The sequence below is a fragment of the Gastrolobium bilobum genome, unplaced genomic scaffold, assembly GCF_033153095.1.
Source record: "Gastrolobium bilobum isolate Gb01-03AN ecotype WA unplaced genomic scaffold, APGP_CSIRO_Gbil_v1 utg5148, whole genome shotgun sequence".
NCBI classification, from domain to species: domain Eukaryota; kingdom Viridiplantae; phylum Streptophyta; class Magnoliopsida; order Fabales; family Fabaceae; genus Gastrolobium; species Gastrolobium bilobum.
In genome coordinates, this window is record NW_026898045.1 from 354,269 (window position 1) to 371,494 (window position 17,226).

At 34.6% G+C, this 17,226-nt stretch overlaps 1 protein-coding gene across 1 annotated transcript; it reads left to right on the forward strand.

The window, feature by feature from the left end:
• Positions 1-231: 231 nt before the first annotated feature.
• Positions 232-8,172, forward strand: LOC133312391 (uncharacterized). Its single transcript, XM_061513569.1, has 14 exons — positions 232-301; positions 416-563; positions 722-840; positions 931-1,012; positions 1,419-1,570; positions 2,507-2,663; positions 2,771-2,835; positions 3,957-4,068; positions 5,090-5,230; positions 5,389-5,426; positions 5,530-5,622; positions 6,907-6,990; positions 7,090-7,239; positions 7,913-8,172. Exons 1-14 carry the CDS (start codon positions 233-235, stop codon positions 8,051-8,053), a joined length of 1,551 nt encoding a protein of 516 aa, XP_061369553.1. The 5' UTR covers position 232; the 3' UTR covers positions 8,054-8,172.
• Positions 8,173-17,226: the final 9,054 nt, after the last annotated feature.

Sequence of the window (17,226 nt, forward strand, 5' to 3'; positions counted from 1 at the left end):
TGATAAAAAAAAAAAAACGAAAGAATAATTTTTTCATTTCAAGAATATAATTTACAATTATTTTTTAAAATAAAAGGAATAAAATGATAAATTTCGTATCGTCCCTCATTTGTTTTTACAAATGAGACCGAACTCTGAAAATCCCTAAGTCCCTTCCCGCGCCTTTCACCTTCAACGCCGTTCTCTCTCTCTCTCTCTCTCTCTCTCTCTCTCTCTCTCTCTTTTGAAGAAAATGGTTTCACAGTACGGTATCAAATTCGCCGTCCATCTTATCACCAACCACTTCGGCAATCTCGTCGCTGTATCTCTCTCTCTCTCTCTCTCTCTCTCTCTCTCTCTCTCTCTCCTATTTTGTTATTGATTTATTTTTCCCTCTCTAATTATTGACACGAATGTTGAATTTTTGTGTGAGCAGAAAGTATGCGAAACTCTACTTAGCAATGGACCTCTCACTTTGGAACTGTTGATTCGCTTCACGGAGCTTACCAAGGAGCAAGTCAAGAACTCCCTACTTGTCTTAGTTCAACACAATTGTTCCCAAGCATTTGTTCCTGGATATGAAGGTAACACTATTCTGTGATGTGTTATCCCCCCTTTTTTCCTTTTTCAAATTATTTCATTATTATTACTATAATTATTAATTTTTTAAATTCTCTACTTGCAAGGAACGTGTTGGATTAAAATAAAATGAAATATAAAAAGAGAATACTTATTAATGCAGGTGGTGACGGAGATGGATTGAAAGCTAGAACACAGTACCTGGCATTGTTTGATAACATACTCCATCGATTGAGATTTCCCAAATTCTTGGAGATTGTGTCTCGGGAACTTGATGATGAAGTCAGCTTGATCCTTATGTTTCTTTGAAGCTTTTCAATTTAAGGCTTAATATGCTTAAAGTATTTATTTATTTTTCACTTGTTTTTGCAGTGTGTAGAGCTTCTTGACGGATTGCTTCGTGATGGTAGGCTTACACTGAAACAAATGGTTGACAGAGCAAGTCAAGGAAAAGGCAAGTATTTTGTGATGCATGTGCTACATTGAGTATTTTTTTCGAATGGGTCAATATACACGTACTAGTAGTGAGGTATGCTAAAGGTCGGGTTCTAGGAATTGTTCAGCATACATGACTTAGCTAAATTTGTGGTACAAAAGGAGAGGATTTTATTGGTTTGTAATTGAATGTAATGATACAGTCAGAGAATTACACGAGTCATTCAAAATTATGCTAAAGAGAATTACATTTCTGAGCCTATAATTGAACAGTATACTCAAAATTTAATCAAACATGTACTTAGCTCTCAATATTTTATGTTGAAAGTACTGTATTTATAACATGGTTCAGCTCACCTATATGTCCAAAATTGTAATTCCTCTCAAATTAGTCTTATCTCAAAAATATGTACTTCCACTTTCAGAAAATGCTGTGGCTAGAGATGCTGTACGAGAGAGCCTTTGTAAACTTTTGAAAGCTCGCTATGTTGAACGCTGCCCTGCCCCTGAATTGGTTGTTTCTACCTTAGCTAAAGAAGAAACAACTACTAGGAAGCGAGGTGCTAAGTCTGCCAAGGTAATTGTTCACTTGTGTCAATTTCTATAGGTTGTTGGGTTATTTTTGATTATGATTAGTAGCTTGTTTGTTATTGTGCCGTAACCATTTCTATGTCAGTCTGTAGTGTTAAAACTGTTATGATTTGACGTCTTGCTCTGTATTGGACTGGAAGTGCAATAATGAGACCTAACACACAACTGTTAAGATTGTATTCGGTTATTAAAGATGCCAATCACTGGTATTGTTCATGACTGATACAAACAAATTTTAGCTCGACCTGCTTGGTTCAGTCATTATAATGTAGGAAAACTGATCAGTGCTACAATTTGGTGCATTTGGTTGGAGCAGAACTCTTGTACTTTTAAGGTTTCTTTGGCACATCATTTGATTTGGGATAAGATAGGCATAACAGCTATGTTGAGGGATTGGGAAGCTTTGTTCCATTGATTTTCTCCTTTTCCTTGATTGTTTTCTGTTTTGTTCTTTTGTTAAGGAGGATCCTTTATCCTTCTTTCTCTTTTTTTTGCATCGTCTTTCTTCATTATTTAAAAAAAAAGTTTACCTTAGTCTTTTGCTTATTTTTCTTTTGACCTTTGAGCAAGTCATATTCCCTGCTAATTAGCCGAATTTGAGATCACTTTTATGATAACATCAATTAGAAAGAAGTTAGATGAATATATTTTGAGCATTGAATTCTATTTACTAGTTAATTTTTGAATTTTGTATGGATAGATGACCCTTCATTTATTGTTTCCTGTTTAGGATGCTTATGGTCAAAATTCTGGTTCATCAGTTATATATATAAAAAAAGAAAATGGGGCCTAGAAAGTGGATAAAAATAATGAGCATTCAATGTAATAATTTTGATTGAAGTTTCAACAGCGTAGTGTTCACTCTGGTAACCTGAATTTGAATTTTGTCAACACTTTTCTTTTGATAATTTGTGGCTTATAGAAATTTGAAGCACCAGAGACCTTAGAACAACGCGTTCTAGAAGCAGTGGTGCCTGGGCAAGCAATCAGATTTTCACTCACTGCAGATACAGGATGTAATGCTGATAGAGAAACAAATTCAGATGATTCCCCAATGATAAGTGTTGGAGAAAATGTTGGTGAGACTATTGTCATCTCATGTGATCCGACTAAGTACTAATTTACAGTTCACTATTTTTTTTGTGCAAGTATGATTTTTTGAACTTGGATGCAAAATTTGGTGCAGCAATAGACGAACAAACACTTTGGCGTGCAAATTTTGAGGAGTTTGTACGTCATCTTAGGAATAAGGTTGGTTTTATTACAAATTTCCTATATGAACGTTGCACTATTGCTACCCAGTTCTACTTACTTTTTTTTTAACAAATTATCTATGATTTAACAAACTGAGAAAGGGAATTGAACTTGAGAGTTGTAACAAGCTGATTACATGGCCAATGCTAGTTAAATGTTTTGAATCCCCCGTGGTCTTTTAGAGGGAAAATGCTGTTTGTAAGTTGTCAAGAGCATACTAGTAATAATAGAATATTGTTAGAATATAATATAAACCATTAAAGAGGCCCTTACCTAACGGCTTAAGCTTTGAATTGAATTGGTTCTTTACATGGTATCAGAGCGTTTGTGTCATGGGTTCGATTGTCACCGCCCCCCATTTTCTCTTGTGGAATTTCTTAGCACAGGTAGGCTGAACCTGATGCATCATCCACCCTTTAAGCCCAATGAGCTTTTGTGTGAGGGGGCGTGTTAGAGTATAATATAAATCATAAAAGAGGCTCTCACCTAATAACTTAAGCTTTTGGGTTGAATTGATTCTTTACAAATGTTAATATGGATAAAACATAGCATGAAATCCCCATAGATTACTTACTGATTGAAACTGTATCATAACATTGGCCTAGGTCAATTTTAAGTTGGCAATTACTTTGGAGCTATGTTCAATGGCCAACTTTGACATAAGCTAGCATTGATCAGATTCACACGTTACCCTAACTACTGTACAAACCTACAAACTTATAATGTTTTACGGAATCCACAAAATATAAAAAATAGAAGCTCATGTGGTCGGGGTGAGGGCTATATTCACATCACTGGATCATTATGTAGTGCTTCCTGTAAAGCAGTTTAGCATTTAATTAATTTTGTTTTTTTTATTTTTATTAATGCTACTGTATTTTCTCTTGTGTGTTAAATGTGGCAACAGGGATTGTACTATTGTTTATGCTCTTGGTTTTCTTTTTAATCATATTAGTAAAACATTGTGATTTGTGATATTTTCATGGATCTCACATTTATTTTTCATACATAGTATTTGTGTTTATATGAGTGAGAAGATATTTTTTCTCCGTGTTATGTTAGCATTCTGGATATTTTTATTGGAAGAATATACTTGAAATGTTCTATGCATATTCTAGGCATTGATGGAGAATGTAAGAACACAACTGGATGATGGAGCTGCTACTGTCTTAAGTGCAATACTGGAGGCAACAAGAACTGTAGAGAAAAAAGTAAAAATAGAGAATTCAGGTGAACCAGATTCCTTGCTTTATGAATTTTGGAAATCTATGATGTTAGTATTCATGTCTCTTGGTAGTTAAATATTTAGATAGTAATAACTATTAAAATTGTTATAATTTGTGAAGATTTGATGAATGCTTGTGCCATGCCATGCTTTGATTGCTCTCAACTGTCAAGCTTTTGCCTGTTCTGGAATTCAATAATCTATAACCAAAAGAAAGAGCAGATGAGTGGTCAGTCATTTTTGAGTTTGTCATTGGCTTTAAGTTTGAGAAATCATACTATTATGGTGGCCAGATGATGTAATTGTACACCTTGAATTGAAGTTTGATTAGTTCTTTTATACCATGTATAAGGTGTCACTTAGAGCATACGATTTACTTGGCTCAGCAGTTGATTTGGGAGGAGATTAGGCGATTGGTTTCTATTTGGTATAAATGCATATGGCCTTTTTCATGGGGTTTCTCTAACAGATAGGCTGAGGAATTGTGCATCTTTGCTCCATTGTTTTTCTCTTTTTTCTTGTTTGTTTTCTGTTTTGTTCTTTTTTTATGGAGGAGTCCTTATCGTCCCTTCTCTTTCTAATTTTTTTTATGTCTTGATCAATTTCTTCTTTCATCAAAAAGTAAAAAGAAAGACCTCCTCTTGGCTAAGGGTGTGCATGGTTCGATTCGGTTTTTTGCGTGGAACCGAACCGAACAGGAAAAGTGGTTCAGTTCGGGCAAATCGAACTAGTTTTAAAAAGTGTCTGGTTCTTGAATCGGTTCAAAAAAATCTGGTTTGCGATTTGGTTCAAAAAAATGTGGTGTGGTTTGTGGTTCGGTTTTTAGCCCGAATCGAAATAAATCGGTAAAGTGGTTTGGTTCTTGAACCAAATCCGTTTTGAAAAAAAGGGTTCGGTTTTTAAACCGGTTCAAAAATAGTGATTCTTTCGGTGCGGTTAGGATCGGTTCACAGTTCGGTTTGGTTCATTTGGATTTTTTGCACACCCCTACTCTTGGCTCACACTAAATTATCCTGTGTGCTGCAGTTCCCTTATCACTGGATACAATATTCACAGAGGTGATGAAGACTGAAAATGGTCGTGCTATGACGTTAGATCGTGTTAAAGCTTCTCTTAGCCAGATGCATTGTCCACCAAGGATGTTTGTAGATGATTCATTTAGTATTGGTAACGATAACATCTCTTCCTAATGTTAGGCTATTTTTTGTAATATAAAACGTAAACCTTGTGTTGTTATTTGTTCATGTGAAAGAACTCTATCCTAGTTCTGATTTTTGATTCCTTTAATAGTTTGTAATTTAGAAATTTTTTCTTTTCCTTTCCAGATTTGAAGTACATTATTGAATTAGCTCGAAATGAAGAGGTTTTAATATCTTTTTGTCCTTTAAAAGTTACATGTATACATATATATAAATATCCATGTTTTGCTCATGTAGAACTGTCTCGTTTTGGGTACTATGTTGCAGGTTGAGTCAATTGTGTTGAAAAGGTATGGAAGGGATGCCTACAGAATGTTCAGGCTACTGTCAAAGGATAATTGTTTTTGTGAGACAGATAAGGTGATTAACTCTTGTTGATGAAGCTGTCAAAAATTATTTTTGCTAATAAATGACGGGGATTCTATTGATCTTCTTTCATGGATGTAGGCAGTTTGAGATTCTAGTCCAATTAACTTGATGCTTTAGGGTTATTATTAGCTGCAGTAACCCACATGGATTTTGAAGGATGAAGTGTTAAGAGTAACAACATTTAGGGTATGTTTGATAAAAGTGAAAATTTAGGCAATGAAAATTTAGTAATGAATTTTTATTGTTGAAGTTCTTAAGCAATGAATGTGTAATGTATAAAAAGATTTTTATTTCTATTGCCAAAAATATAAAATAAAAATTCAAGTCCTGCATGTTTATTAAATGGTACTATTGGCATTTAATAAAATAAATGAGGCTGTATAAAAGGAATCTATTGTCATAAAATAATACTTGCTAGCTTATTGAAATACATTAAAATGTTTTTTAATCATGTATAAAAAAAAAAAGTTTGTTAATCTGATTTTTATTTAAAAAATAAAGAATAAATAATTTTAGAAAATAACTACTCATATTAATTATAAATCTGTAATAGTTACGTTACTTTTGTGTTTTGGAGACACCAAAGAGACCAAATTCATGTTTGTCCTATTAATATAAGAGATATAAGGAGTGAGTTACTGCTGAAAGCATTCAGTGACCTTTGATATTCGGCTGTTTTCCAATCAAATCTATTTTTGGTTGGGTATTAACAACCACCATATAAATCATTTTTACAGTAGAACTATTTCATTTTATGCAATAAATTGAGTTTTCAAACAGGTTGTCAGTTCTGATGAAGCATAAATTCTGTATTACGATAAATTCCAGCTTATGGTATAATTATATTGTTATTTCTCTGTTTTCCTAGTCAAATATTTTTTATTATTACACTGGAAGTTCAAACACTTGGATAGGGTAGGGAGAAAGGTAGCCTGGTGAAGAAATAAACTCCGACCTCAACATTGCACCTCAACATTGAGCTACAAATGATTTCTTTTTTTTTTCAAAAAATAAATAAAAAATACTTATTTAAATGACCAACAATCTCAGTTGCCAAAGCTGTTAGATTAGGATGTCTATTAACTTCATCCACATTGACATTCCTCTGTGATGCTTCATATGCGCCAAAAAACCTATTAAAGAGATTGCTAAATTGGTATTATATGTCAGTGATTACATATTCCTCCATTTTTTTCAATCTGAAATCAAAGAAATCCCGATGATTCAAATACTATGTTACTATTGTGACCTTTTAATGCTTCTTTTTCTTTGCAGATAGCTGAGTCTACTCTTGTCGAGAAAAAGGAAGCTCCAAAGTTACTATTCAAGTTATGGAAGGATAACTACTTGCATATGGAGGTGACCAATCTCCTTTTTTAATATGTACGAGAACTTTAGAAATAAGTTAATATTTGTGACTTAATATTTAATCTTTCGACAACTTAATCTTCATTGCAGAAATTACTCTTGACGGGAACCAAGCAATCAAAGATTTTGATGTGGAAAGTTAATAAGCCTCTGCTTTGGGAATATGTTCTGGACGAGATGTACCATGCTGCCTTAAATTTGAGCCTAAGAATGGCTTTTGAGCAGGAAAAGGATGAAGAGGTTAGTAACTCTTTAAATTTGTTTATAAATTGACCTCAGTTTAATATGTTTATAAGTTTACCTCATAATATCTTAAGTATGTGTTGGTTGTTCCGCAAACCTCGGTGTGGCAAGACCGAGTGGGAAACAGTTAAGTTCCCCATCCCCCGTGGTGTTTTTGAAGAGTCTTTTGATTTAAAGCTAATAAGAATATCTTCCTAGTTATTTTCCATCTAAATAACTGTAACGTTTGCATTGATATTCCCCCCCCCCCCCCCCCCCCCCCCCCCCCCCCCCCCCCCCCCCCCCCCCCCCCCCCCCCCCCCCTTGTTATCCAATGTTCCAATCCGAGCTACAAATTACGGGAGTCTCCCAAGTTGTAGAAAAGGAAAGTTTTTCAGTAAGTAGTCCTCCTAGTTTCTACACTATTATTGGAGTTGCTGTTGCCAATGCCTTTTTAGCATAATATCAGCTGTCAGAAAATGTGGGAAGATTGAGTTCCTCATTCTTGCACCTCCTCTAGTACATGGAAACAGAATGTTTGACATGGTTGGTTTTTGTTGGTTATGCCATGTTGTACAGCTCGTAACTATGCTCCGTACATATTCCAATTTATTGACTGCATCTCCTGCGTTCAGTTTCATTATCAATCGATTGATTTATACTACTCCTATGTTATTGATACTTGTTCCAGCTTTTAAATGTTCCTAAAGACAAGATTAAGGAGCCAGGGCCACTACAGAAGAAATACAAACGGCTGCTAAATGTCTGGTTACTCCTGGGATCATCATTGATGAAACTTGATGATGCTCTGATGCTTTTCCATGACTTCTGAATATAAATTGTGTCAGTTATTTATTGTAATTTCTTCATAAAGGAATAGCAAATTTGATATTTTAATAATAGGAAAGTACTACGAATGCAATTGGAGTGTCCACAGTAAGTAATGTAAGTATAAGGAATTTGATTTATTTATTTATTTTTGTTAAATAAGGAATTTGATTTAATTGGTATGCAACTTTGAGTTCAGCCGACAGTTGGTGAAATTTGATGTACTGTTTTAAATGTAGTAGATTCTCTTTATACTGGCGTGCCCAGAAAATATGTTTTCGTGGATTTTTTTTCCCCATACTTTCCTGGATTTTCTTTTAGATACAAGAAAAATATACATCTTTATAATAAAGTCATTTGCAGCTGATTGCATGCGAATTAAAACATTTATCACTTTAAATGCAAAGAGTTTTGCAAATCAACTATCGACAGATAAAAAATAAAATAAGATGTTACAAATAAATTAATAAAAAAAAACTAAAAATAAAAAAAGTGTAAACAACTTAAAATTCATCCTTCAAGACTGATTATTTATGTTTAACAAATAATAAATAATTTAATTTTATATTTAATTAGTGTCAATATTATATTGGAGGTAATATGATTAAAGGATTGAAGTTTAATTATTCCGTATATGGACGAAGTCTCATTTGGAAAATCCAAGATTTTCTCGGGTGGCAAGTAACAAACATGATAAAATCTTACAAATAAGGCCTAAACAAAATGTTGTTGGTTTGGTTTCAAATTGAACAAGCATTTTCCCTCGGGGCAAATTGGAGGTACAAGATAGAATAAGATCTAATAATATAAGGTCTGTTTGATTAAATTTTAATATTATCTAATATTTGACATGTTATTTTATAAAATAATATATTGTATAAGATAATATTATCCAGTATTTGATAATGCATTGTATAACATTAGATAGGATAAAAATAAATAATTTTGACAAAAATATCCTTTAATAAATAATTTATATAAGTTTTCCAAATATATCATTTGATATTAATTTTTATAAAAATCTATCGATCAACATGTTCAAAAAATATATTAACTTTTATAGAAATAAAAAGCTTCAATATTTAAAAAAATAATTCATGACTATTATCACACAAAAATGTTTTATTTGAAACTTCTCCCTCTTTATATTTTTATCTTTACACTTTATGAATTCAATACGCAGTTTATTATTCCTTTTTTAAAATATTACTAATTACACTATATCATCTTATATATATATATATATATATATATATATATATATATATATATATATATATATATATATATATATATATGGTAGGATCCTTTGACACCGGTTGATACTGACTTAAATGTTTTATCTATCATATCGTGGCCACAATCGTGGCCATATATATATATTGTACTTAAAAATATATTCAGCTTAGGCAACTAAGCATTGAACCCATTAACAAAGGGGAAAATTCAAAACCTCTACAAGGGATCTTCACTTTCATTCACCAGAGAATAGGCAATAAGCATCATATAAATATTTTATCTATCATATTATGGCCACGATTGATACTGACTTAAATGTCGAAATATCTTGCAACTTCACCCCCTAATTTTCCCATCAGAGAGCACATGGAGGAGCTCATCCGCTACCACATCATCATACCACTCAATAGAAGCTCAAGCATAACCACATGTTATAATCAGGTATATAAATTTATTCATTAACACCGTCTCTAAGAATCGAATTCACGAACACATGGTTAAATTAAAATATTATTAAATACATGACAAAATCTAACTTAAGGTGTACCCTAAAAGACAGATGAACAATTAAATGCCTTGTATATAAAGGTTATATACTGTATTACCATATATATTTTGATTTTTTATTCTAGAATCTTGTATAAGGTGCCACGTTGGATTCAGTTGTAACAAACTTTTCTCTCCTCCCTTTCTTTCCGTCTTCAGTAGGAATGTGTATATAACAAACGCTCACATGTAAGGCTCTGATGCAATGAATAGCAATATGAATTTTCACTCTCTCTTTCTGTTTTCTGTTTCTCAAATAATATGGTATCAGTAGACGTTTCGCCCTTGCCTTCTCTATGGCTCGTGGCTCTAATAATACCAATAATGCTGCTGGTTCTCGTCCAGTTACTACATCTTCTGCTTCTTCTTCCTCTGTAACCATGGAAGATTCCAGTAGTCCTTATTTTTTGAGCAGTGGTGATCATCCTGGTCTCACTCTCGTTTCTCATGTCCTTCTTGGATCTAATTCTCATTCATGGAGCCGCGCCATGATGATTGCATTATCAGCGAAAAACAAATTGTTTTTCGTTGATGGTTCCCTTCCGCGCCCTGTTTCTGATGATCTCTTATTTCAGTCATGGAATCGTTGTAACTCAATGGTAACATCTTGGATCTTGAACTCTGTCTCGAAGGATATTTCTGACAGTCTTCTCTATTTTTCATCTGCATCCGAAATATGGACGGATCTTCGTAATCGTTTTCTTCAAGCCAATGGTCCAAAGATATTTCAGTTGAAGCAACAAATAGCGTCTCTTACTCAGGGTAGTCTTGATGTTAATGGATATTACACACGTCTTAAGATTCTTTGGGATGAATTCCAGGATTACTCTCCCATTCCTGCCTGTACTTGTGGTGCTTCACGCCTGATTTCAGCTTCTCACCAACAGGATCATGCTCTCCAATTCTTGATGGGACTGAACGATTCTTTCTCCTCTGTTCGGGCTCAAATTTTGCTCATGGAGCCCCTTCCACAATTATCAAGGATCTTCTCTCTCGTGCTTCAGGAGGAAAGGCAACGTCAAATTACGTGCCCTCTGCCGGTGTTACCTGATTCCCCTTTGCTTAACTCTGCATATGCTGTGGCTTCATCCCCGGTTCCTGGTTCTGCTCCCTTGGCTGCCATATCCTCTGCTCCGTTTCGCAGATCTCGCCCTCAGTGCACTTACTGTCACATTTCTGGTCACACAAGGGAGAAGTGTTTTAAGCTTCATGGATTTCCCCCTGGGTACAAGCCCAAGTTTGTGCGGCCCACTCCACTCACTCCATCAGCCCATGCCATTTTTAACTCCCCTAATCCCACTATAGCTGAGTTACCTAATCCCACGTTGACTCCCTCTCAATACCAACACCTCTTAAGTCTTCTCCCACCTACCGATCAGTCATCCTCATCCTCATCCTTCACGCCACTGCCACCTGCCACCGAAGCTTCTCCTTCTGTTGCCAGCTTCAGCGGTAGGTGTTCTCCTTCTTTTCCCTTGACCTCTTGGGTTCTGGACACGGGTGCTACACATCATGTCACATGCACACCTCAATTTTTCATTTCACCACCTCACACATCTGATTCGGTTGTTTCTTTACCCAACAATACTTCTGTTTTTGTTCAATCTATTGGTAGCATCAAACTTTCCCCTTCCATTATACTACATAATGTCTTATATGTACCTGCTTTTTCTTTTAATCTTCTATCCATCAGTGCACTCACTCGAGACTCTTCCATTGTTGCTAATTTTTTTTCTTCATCTTGTTCTCTTCAGGACCTTTCATCGGCCAAAGTGATTGGGACTGCTAAGAGACTTGGTGGTCTTTATGTTCTAGATGCTTTATCTTTTTCTAATTTTAATGTCCCCCCATCCCTTTGTTCCACTGTTGGTATGCCTTCTTCTGTTATTTGGCATTTTCGTCTTGGTCATTTGTCTCATCCCATTTTGCATTCAATGAAACAAGATTTACATTTTACTGATAACAATTGTGTCTCTTCTCCTTGCTTGATTTGTCCCATTGCTAAACAAAGACGATTACCTTTTATACTGAATCCCAAAATGTCTAAATTTGCTTTTGATATGATCCATTGTGATATCTGGGGTCCTTTTCATGTTCATTCAGTTGATGGTTATAAATACTTTTTGACCTTAGTAGATGATGCTACCCGATTTACTTGGTGTTATTTTTTGAAACAGAAGTCTGATTTTCATACTGTTTTTCCTCAGTTTTATACACTCATGCTCACATAGTACAACCTTCCCATTAAATCAATCCGTTGTGACAATGCCCCAGAATTTCACTTATCTGATTTCTTCTCATCCAAAGGTCTCCAAATTTCTCATTCCTGTGTTGATAGACCACAACAGAATTCAGTTGTGGAAAGGAAACATCAGCATATCCTCAATGTAGCAAGAGCCTTGCATTTTCAATCCAACATACCTTTGATATATTGGCCTGAGTGTGTCCTCACATCCATCTATCTCATCAACTGAACCCCATCTCCACTATTACACAATAAAACCCCTTTTGAACTTCTTTGTCACAAGTCTCCTAAATATGATCACCTTAGAGTTTTTGGGTGTCTATGCCATTACTCCACCTTGTCCAGAACCCGTCACAAATTTTCCCCAAGATCCTTACCTGCTGTGTTCATTGGCTATCCTACTGGCTATAAAGGTTACAAACTTTTGGATCTTCATTCCAACCGTATCATCATCTCCAGGGATGTCCAATTTTCAGAAACAATTTTTCCTTTTGCCTCTTCCAAACAAACAGAACCTTTTTTTCCTGCTTTTCCCCAATATTCTTCCACTACACAATCTGCCCCTTTACCATCCAGACCAACTCGTATGCCTAAACCACCTCCCTACCTTCAGGATTATGTTTGCTCTTCCTCCACAGCTCATCCTATTTCCAATCATCTTTCTTATGATCACCTAACCCCACCACACCTAGCCTTTGTTAATGCCATTTCTCAACATTTTGAACCTACCACATACACTGAAGCCTCCCAATTACCCGAGTGGACTGCTGCTATGCGTGCTGAAATCCATGCTCTTGAGGTTAACAACACTTGGCATATTACTTCACTGCCTCCTGGTAAACCTGTTGTAGGTTGCAAATGGGTCTATCGTGTCAAATACCATTCAGATGGCTCTCTTGAACGTTTCAAGGCTAGACTTGTTGCTCAAGGTTTTAAGCAACAAGAAGGTATTGATTTCTTTGATACATTTTCTCCTGTGGCCAAGATTACTACTGTCCGATCACTCCTTGCTCTTGCTGCTATAAATAATTGGCATCTCCTCCAATTGGATGTCAACAATGCTTTTTTGCATGGGGATTTACTTGAAGAGGTATATATGACAATTCCTCCTGGATATTCTAGTAAGGGGGAGCTGCCTCCTAATGCTGTTTGCCGTCTCACTAAGTCTCTTTATGGTTTGAAGCAAGCTTCTAGGCAATGGTTTGCCAAATTTTCCAACACTGTTCTTTCTCTTGGTTTTACACAATCCCAGTCTGACAATTCTTTATTTGTTAAGAAGAATGATACTCTCTTTGTTGCCCTGTTGGTTTATGTTGATGATATCCTTGTTGTTTCCAATGATTCCTCTGAGTTGCAGCAGTTAACTACTGTTTTGGACAACAAATTTAAACTCAAAAATCTTGGAGCTCTCAAGTATTTTCTTGGATTGGAGATAGCTCGTTCTCCAAAGGGCATTTCTCTTTGTCAACGCAAATATGCCTTACAAATTTTACAGGACTCAGGGCAACTTGGCTGCAAATCGCATACCACACCTATGGATATTAATCTTAAACTCTCCCTGCATGAAGGTGACCTGCTGCCTGATCCAAAGCAATACCGTAGACTGATTGGTCAACTGCTCTATCTTACTGTATCTCGGCCTGATCTATGCTATGTGGTGAATCACCTAAGTCAGTTCATGTCATCACCAAGGATTCCTCATTTACATGCTGTTTATCGTGTTTTAGCTTATCTCAAGTCTACTGTTGGACAAGGTGTTTTTTTCTCATCTTCATCTTCTTTGCAATTAAATGCTTTTTGTGATTCTGATTGGGCTTCTTGCCCTGATAGCCGCAAGTCTACATCCGGTTTTTGTGTTTTTCTTGGTAATTCTTTAATCTCATGGAAGTCCAAGAAGCAAAATACTATTTCCCGGTCTTCGGCTGAGGCGGAATACAGATCAATGGCTGTTACTACTTGTGAATTGTTGTGGCTTCTTTCCTTATTACGTGATTTACATGTTGCTCATACTGGTCCTGCACATCTGTTCTGTGACAGTAAGGCTGCCCTTCATATTGCTGCAAATTCTGTGTTTCATGAGCGCACAAAGCATATTGATATTGATTGTCATCTTGTACGGGAGCACATTCATAAAGGAACTCTACGCACATTTCATGTCCCTTCTTCCAGCCAGCTTGCAGACTTGCTCACCAAGGCTTTACTTCCTACTCCTTTTCATTCACTTCTTTCCAAGATGGGAGTTTTTTCAATATCTACTCTCCATCTTGAGGGGGAGTATTACCATATATATTTTCATTTTTTATTCTAGAATCTTGTATAAGGTGCCACGTTGGATTCAGTTGTAACAAACTTTTCTCTCCTCCCTTTCTTTCCGTCTTCAGTAGGAATGTGTATATAACAAACGCTCACATGTAAGGCTCTGATGCAATGAATAGCAATATGAATTTTCACTCTCTCTTTCTGTTTTCTGTTTCTCAAATAATATACTGAACAATTAAATGCCTTAATTAGAAATTCATTCCATTCTCAAAGGTGCATGTACCCCTAAAAGACAGATGAATTAAGGAGCAGGGATTGGAATTGCTGATAGCAACAAATATAAGGAGACGTGAGAATGATTATTGTTGTCGCTGCAGAATAATTAAGCTACACGTTTCTAACATTAGAGAAATTATGACATTAGAAACAATATCTGATTCTTACCACTCGAGGAAAAGAGGAAACTGACCCACCGCATCAGGAATTATCTTGTTGTAGACTTACACCAAGACCTACTCACTGCTTATATGGTGACGGTGGTGGACTCATTATCTATAGGGTTTAATAATAAAAAATTAAGGTAATGGTTCTTGTGAATTTTTGTTTTCCCTATATCATGCATTTTTATATATCGTTTTTACTTTTTATGTATTATCAACCAACCGATTTTCTCCAATCATAATGAGTAGGTTAGTAGCCAGTTCACGATCGTCTCGAACTCTTTGATCCTACCTCCAATTTATCTAATACTAGTGTTTTTGTCACTTCTCAATATGAGGATTGGATAAATACATAAAATAAGTTTTAAATCGAATAGAGTATTCTGTAAAATTTTGATAAATGCATGATACTTTTTTTTTTAAAGTTTTTGTCATTAGCATATATTATTTTTATGGATTCGCTTTTCCTGCAGTCAATGTAGATAAGTTATCTATATTAAGCCTAAAACGACGTCCTTTTGAAGCGAAAATCAAGATATTTTTATAATTATAATTTATTTCAGGGTTATAATAGTCTTTTCCATTATAATTTTTTAATTTTTCAATTCAAAACGACATAGTGAATGTACATTCATTTTAGAAATATTAAAGCACTATTTTTATTACCCTATTTCTGCATTAAATTTTTAAGTAATAGATTGAGAAAAACATACATAAAATTAGAATGGCTTATTTGTTTTAAACTAGTTCCACAACAGCATGTGAACTATGGTAGAACATTACCAATATCCATGGGAGCCAGGGTGTACCATTGTCCCAAAAATTTCAAGAACCAAATTTCCCATTTCAACCGGTTAACTTTTCTTTTTCTTTTTCTTTTTCTGGTATTCCAACCGGTTGAACTTAATTAAAGCTTATAATACTCTCAAAAGTTTTACTCACATTCACAAAGAATTTAAAATATGTACATAATTTGGCCCCACTTCACACAGATTTCCAAATCCGCGTACAAGAAAAGTTTTTATTAGTGACAAAATTTTGTAAAATTTTGTTACAAATTCTTACATCAAGTTTATTTGTGACGAAATTTAATTATTTGTATCGAAAATTATCTTTTGTGACAAAATTTATGACGAAATTTTTCATCACAAATAAACTTTTTTCTTGGTTGGATCTTTGCTAAGCTAAGCAATATTAATCATCTCATTATCTGACTGTTTTCGATGGTTTTATAGATAAAATTGATTATAAAAATAAATAATTGAAGGAGAAAATTGGAAATAGAAATTAAAGTAGTTCAAGAAACTTCGGTGTGAGTATATGTAGTCCGACCAAAACAATTAAAAAATAAAATATTGTAATATCCAAAAAAAAAAAAAAATATTGTCGACTCAAAAAATAAAATATTGGTCCGTCCAAAAAAGAAACAAATGCACAAACAAAATGTGGGTGTAAAAGGTTAAACTGAGAGAACTGAGTATCCTTCGAAAATGTTCAAACCTTGCCGCTGGGTGATATTCATATAGTGAAATGCCACGCATTCTCATAACCCATATCCTGTTATTGGTGGTAGCGCGCGTAGAAAATCTATGTTGTGGGTTTGAGTAATATTAATAAAACACAAAATTGCATTCAATCACACTAAATCAAAATGCAACATGCAAGGCATAAATATTGCAAAAATTTAAACCCGAGCCGAGTATTGTATATTGTGTCTTTAAGGCAATTTTGCTCTTTCATGGTGCATAAGGTTCGTAGACAAATGCCTATTAGGATAAATCGAGCTATCTTTGTTTCGACGGTGGCACAATTAAAATAAACAATACTGGCAAACACAACAAACGTTGATCAATCGCACAAAATGAATGCAAGAGATTTCAAACACTTTTTTTTTTACAAAGTTTCAGTATGAGAGTTAAATTAGAAAAGGGAAAAACATCTATCCTTTTAAAGGATATAACCATATATCATTTTAGATCATAACCATTGATTTTCATCCATCAAATGTTATAATATATTGGGTCAAACTTAATCGGTCAAACTTATTATTAATTAATTAATAATTTTGATCCAATAAATTATAATCGTTGATAGATGAAAATCAACGATTAGGATCTAAAATGACATATATATGGTCATATCCTTTAAAAGGATAGATGTTATTCTCATTAGAAAAAGCCACAATTTATGATGATTCCCTTCCTTATTTATAAACTATGATTGATAATGATAAATAATGCCTATTGACGTTGAAGAGTCGTGTCTGTTCGCCAGTGAAAAATAATATCTGTTCACTAATGGAAAGTAATCTTGTGAAAAGTCATGTCCATTCGAAAATAAAACTACATCTCTTCACATCCAACTTCTTATAAATAACATTAAGAATTCCAAGATATCCTTTTCTATAAATACCCCTTCCGCACTTTGCTTTCAACAATAAACACAGAT

Bases quoted from the DNA above. Each gene is read 5' to 3' on its own strand.
- LOC133312391 (XM_061513569.1), top strand. From the start codon at position 233: ATGGTTTCACAGTACGGTATCAAATTCGCCGTCCATCTTATCACCAAC. The intron at 841-930 runs GTCAGCTTGATC...TTGTTTTTGCAG, and splicing joins CTCGGGAACTTGATGATGAA to TGTGTAGAGCTTCTTGACGG. The intron at 2,836-3,956 runs GTTGGTTTTATT...TGCATATTCTAG, and splicing joins TACGTCATCTTAGGAATAAG to GCATTGATGGAGAATGTAAG.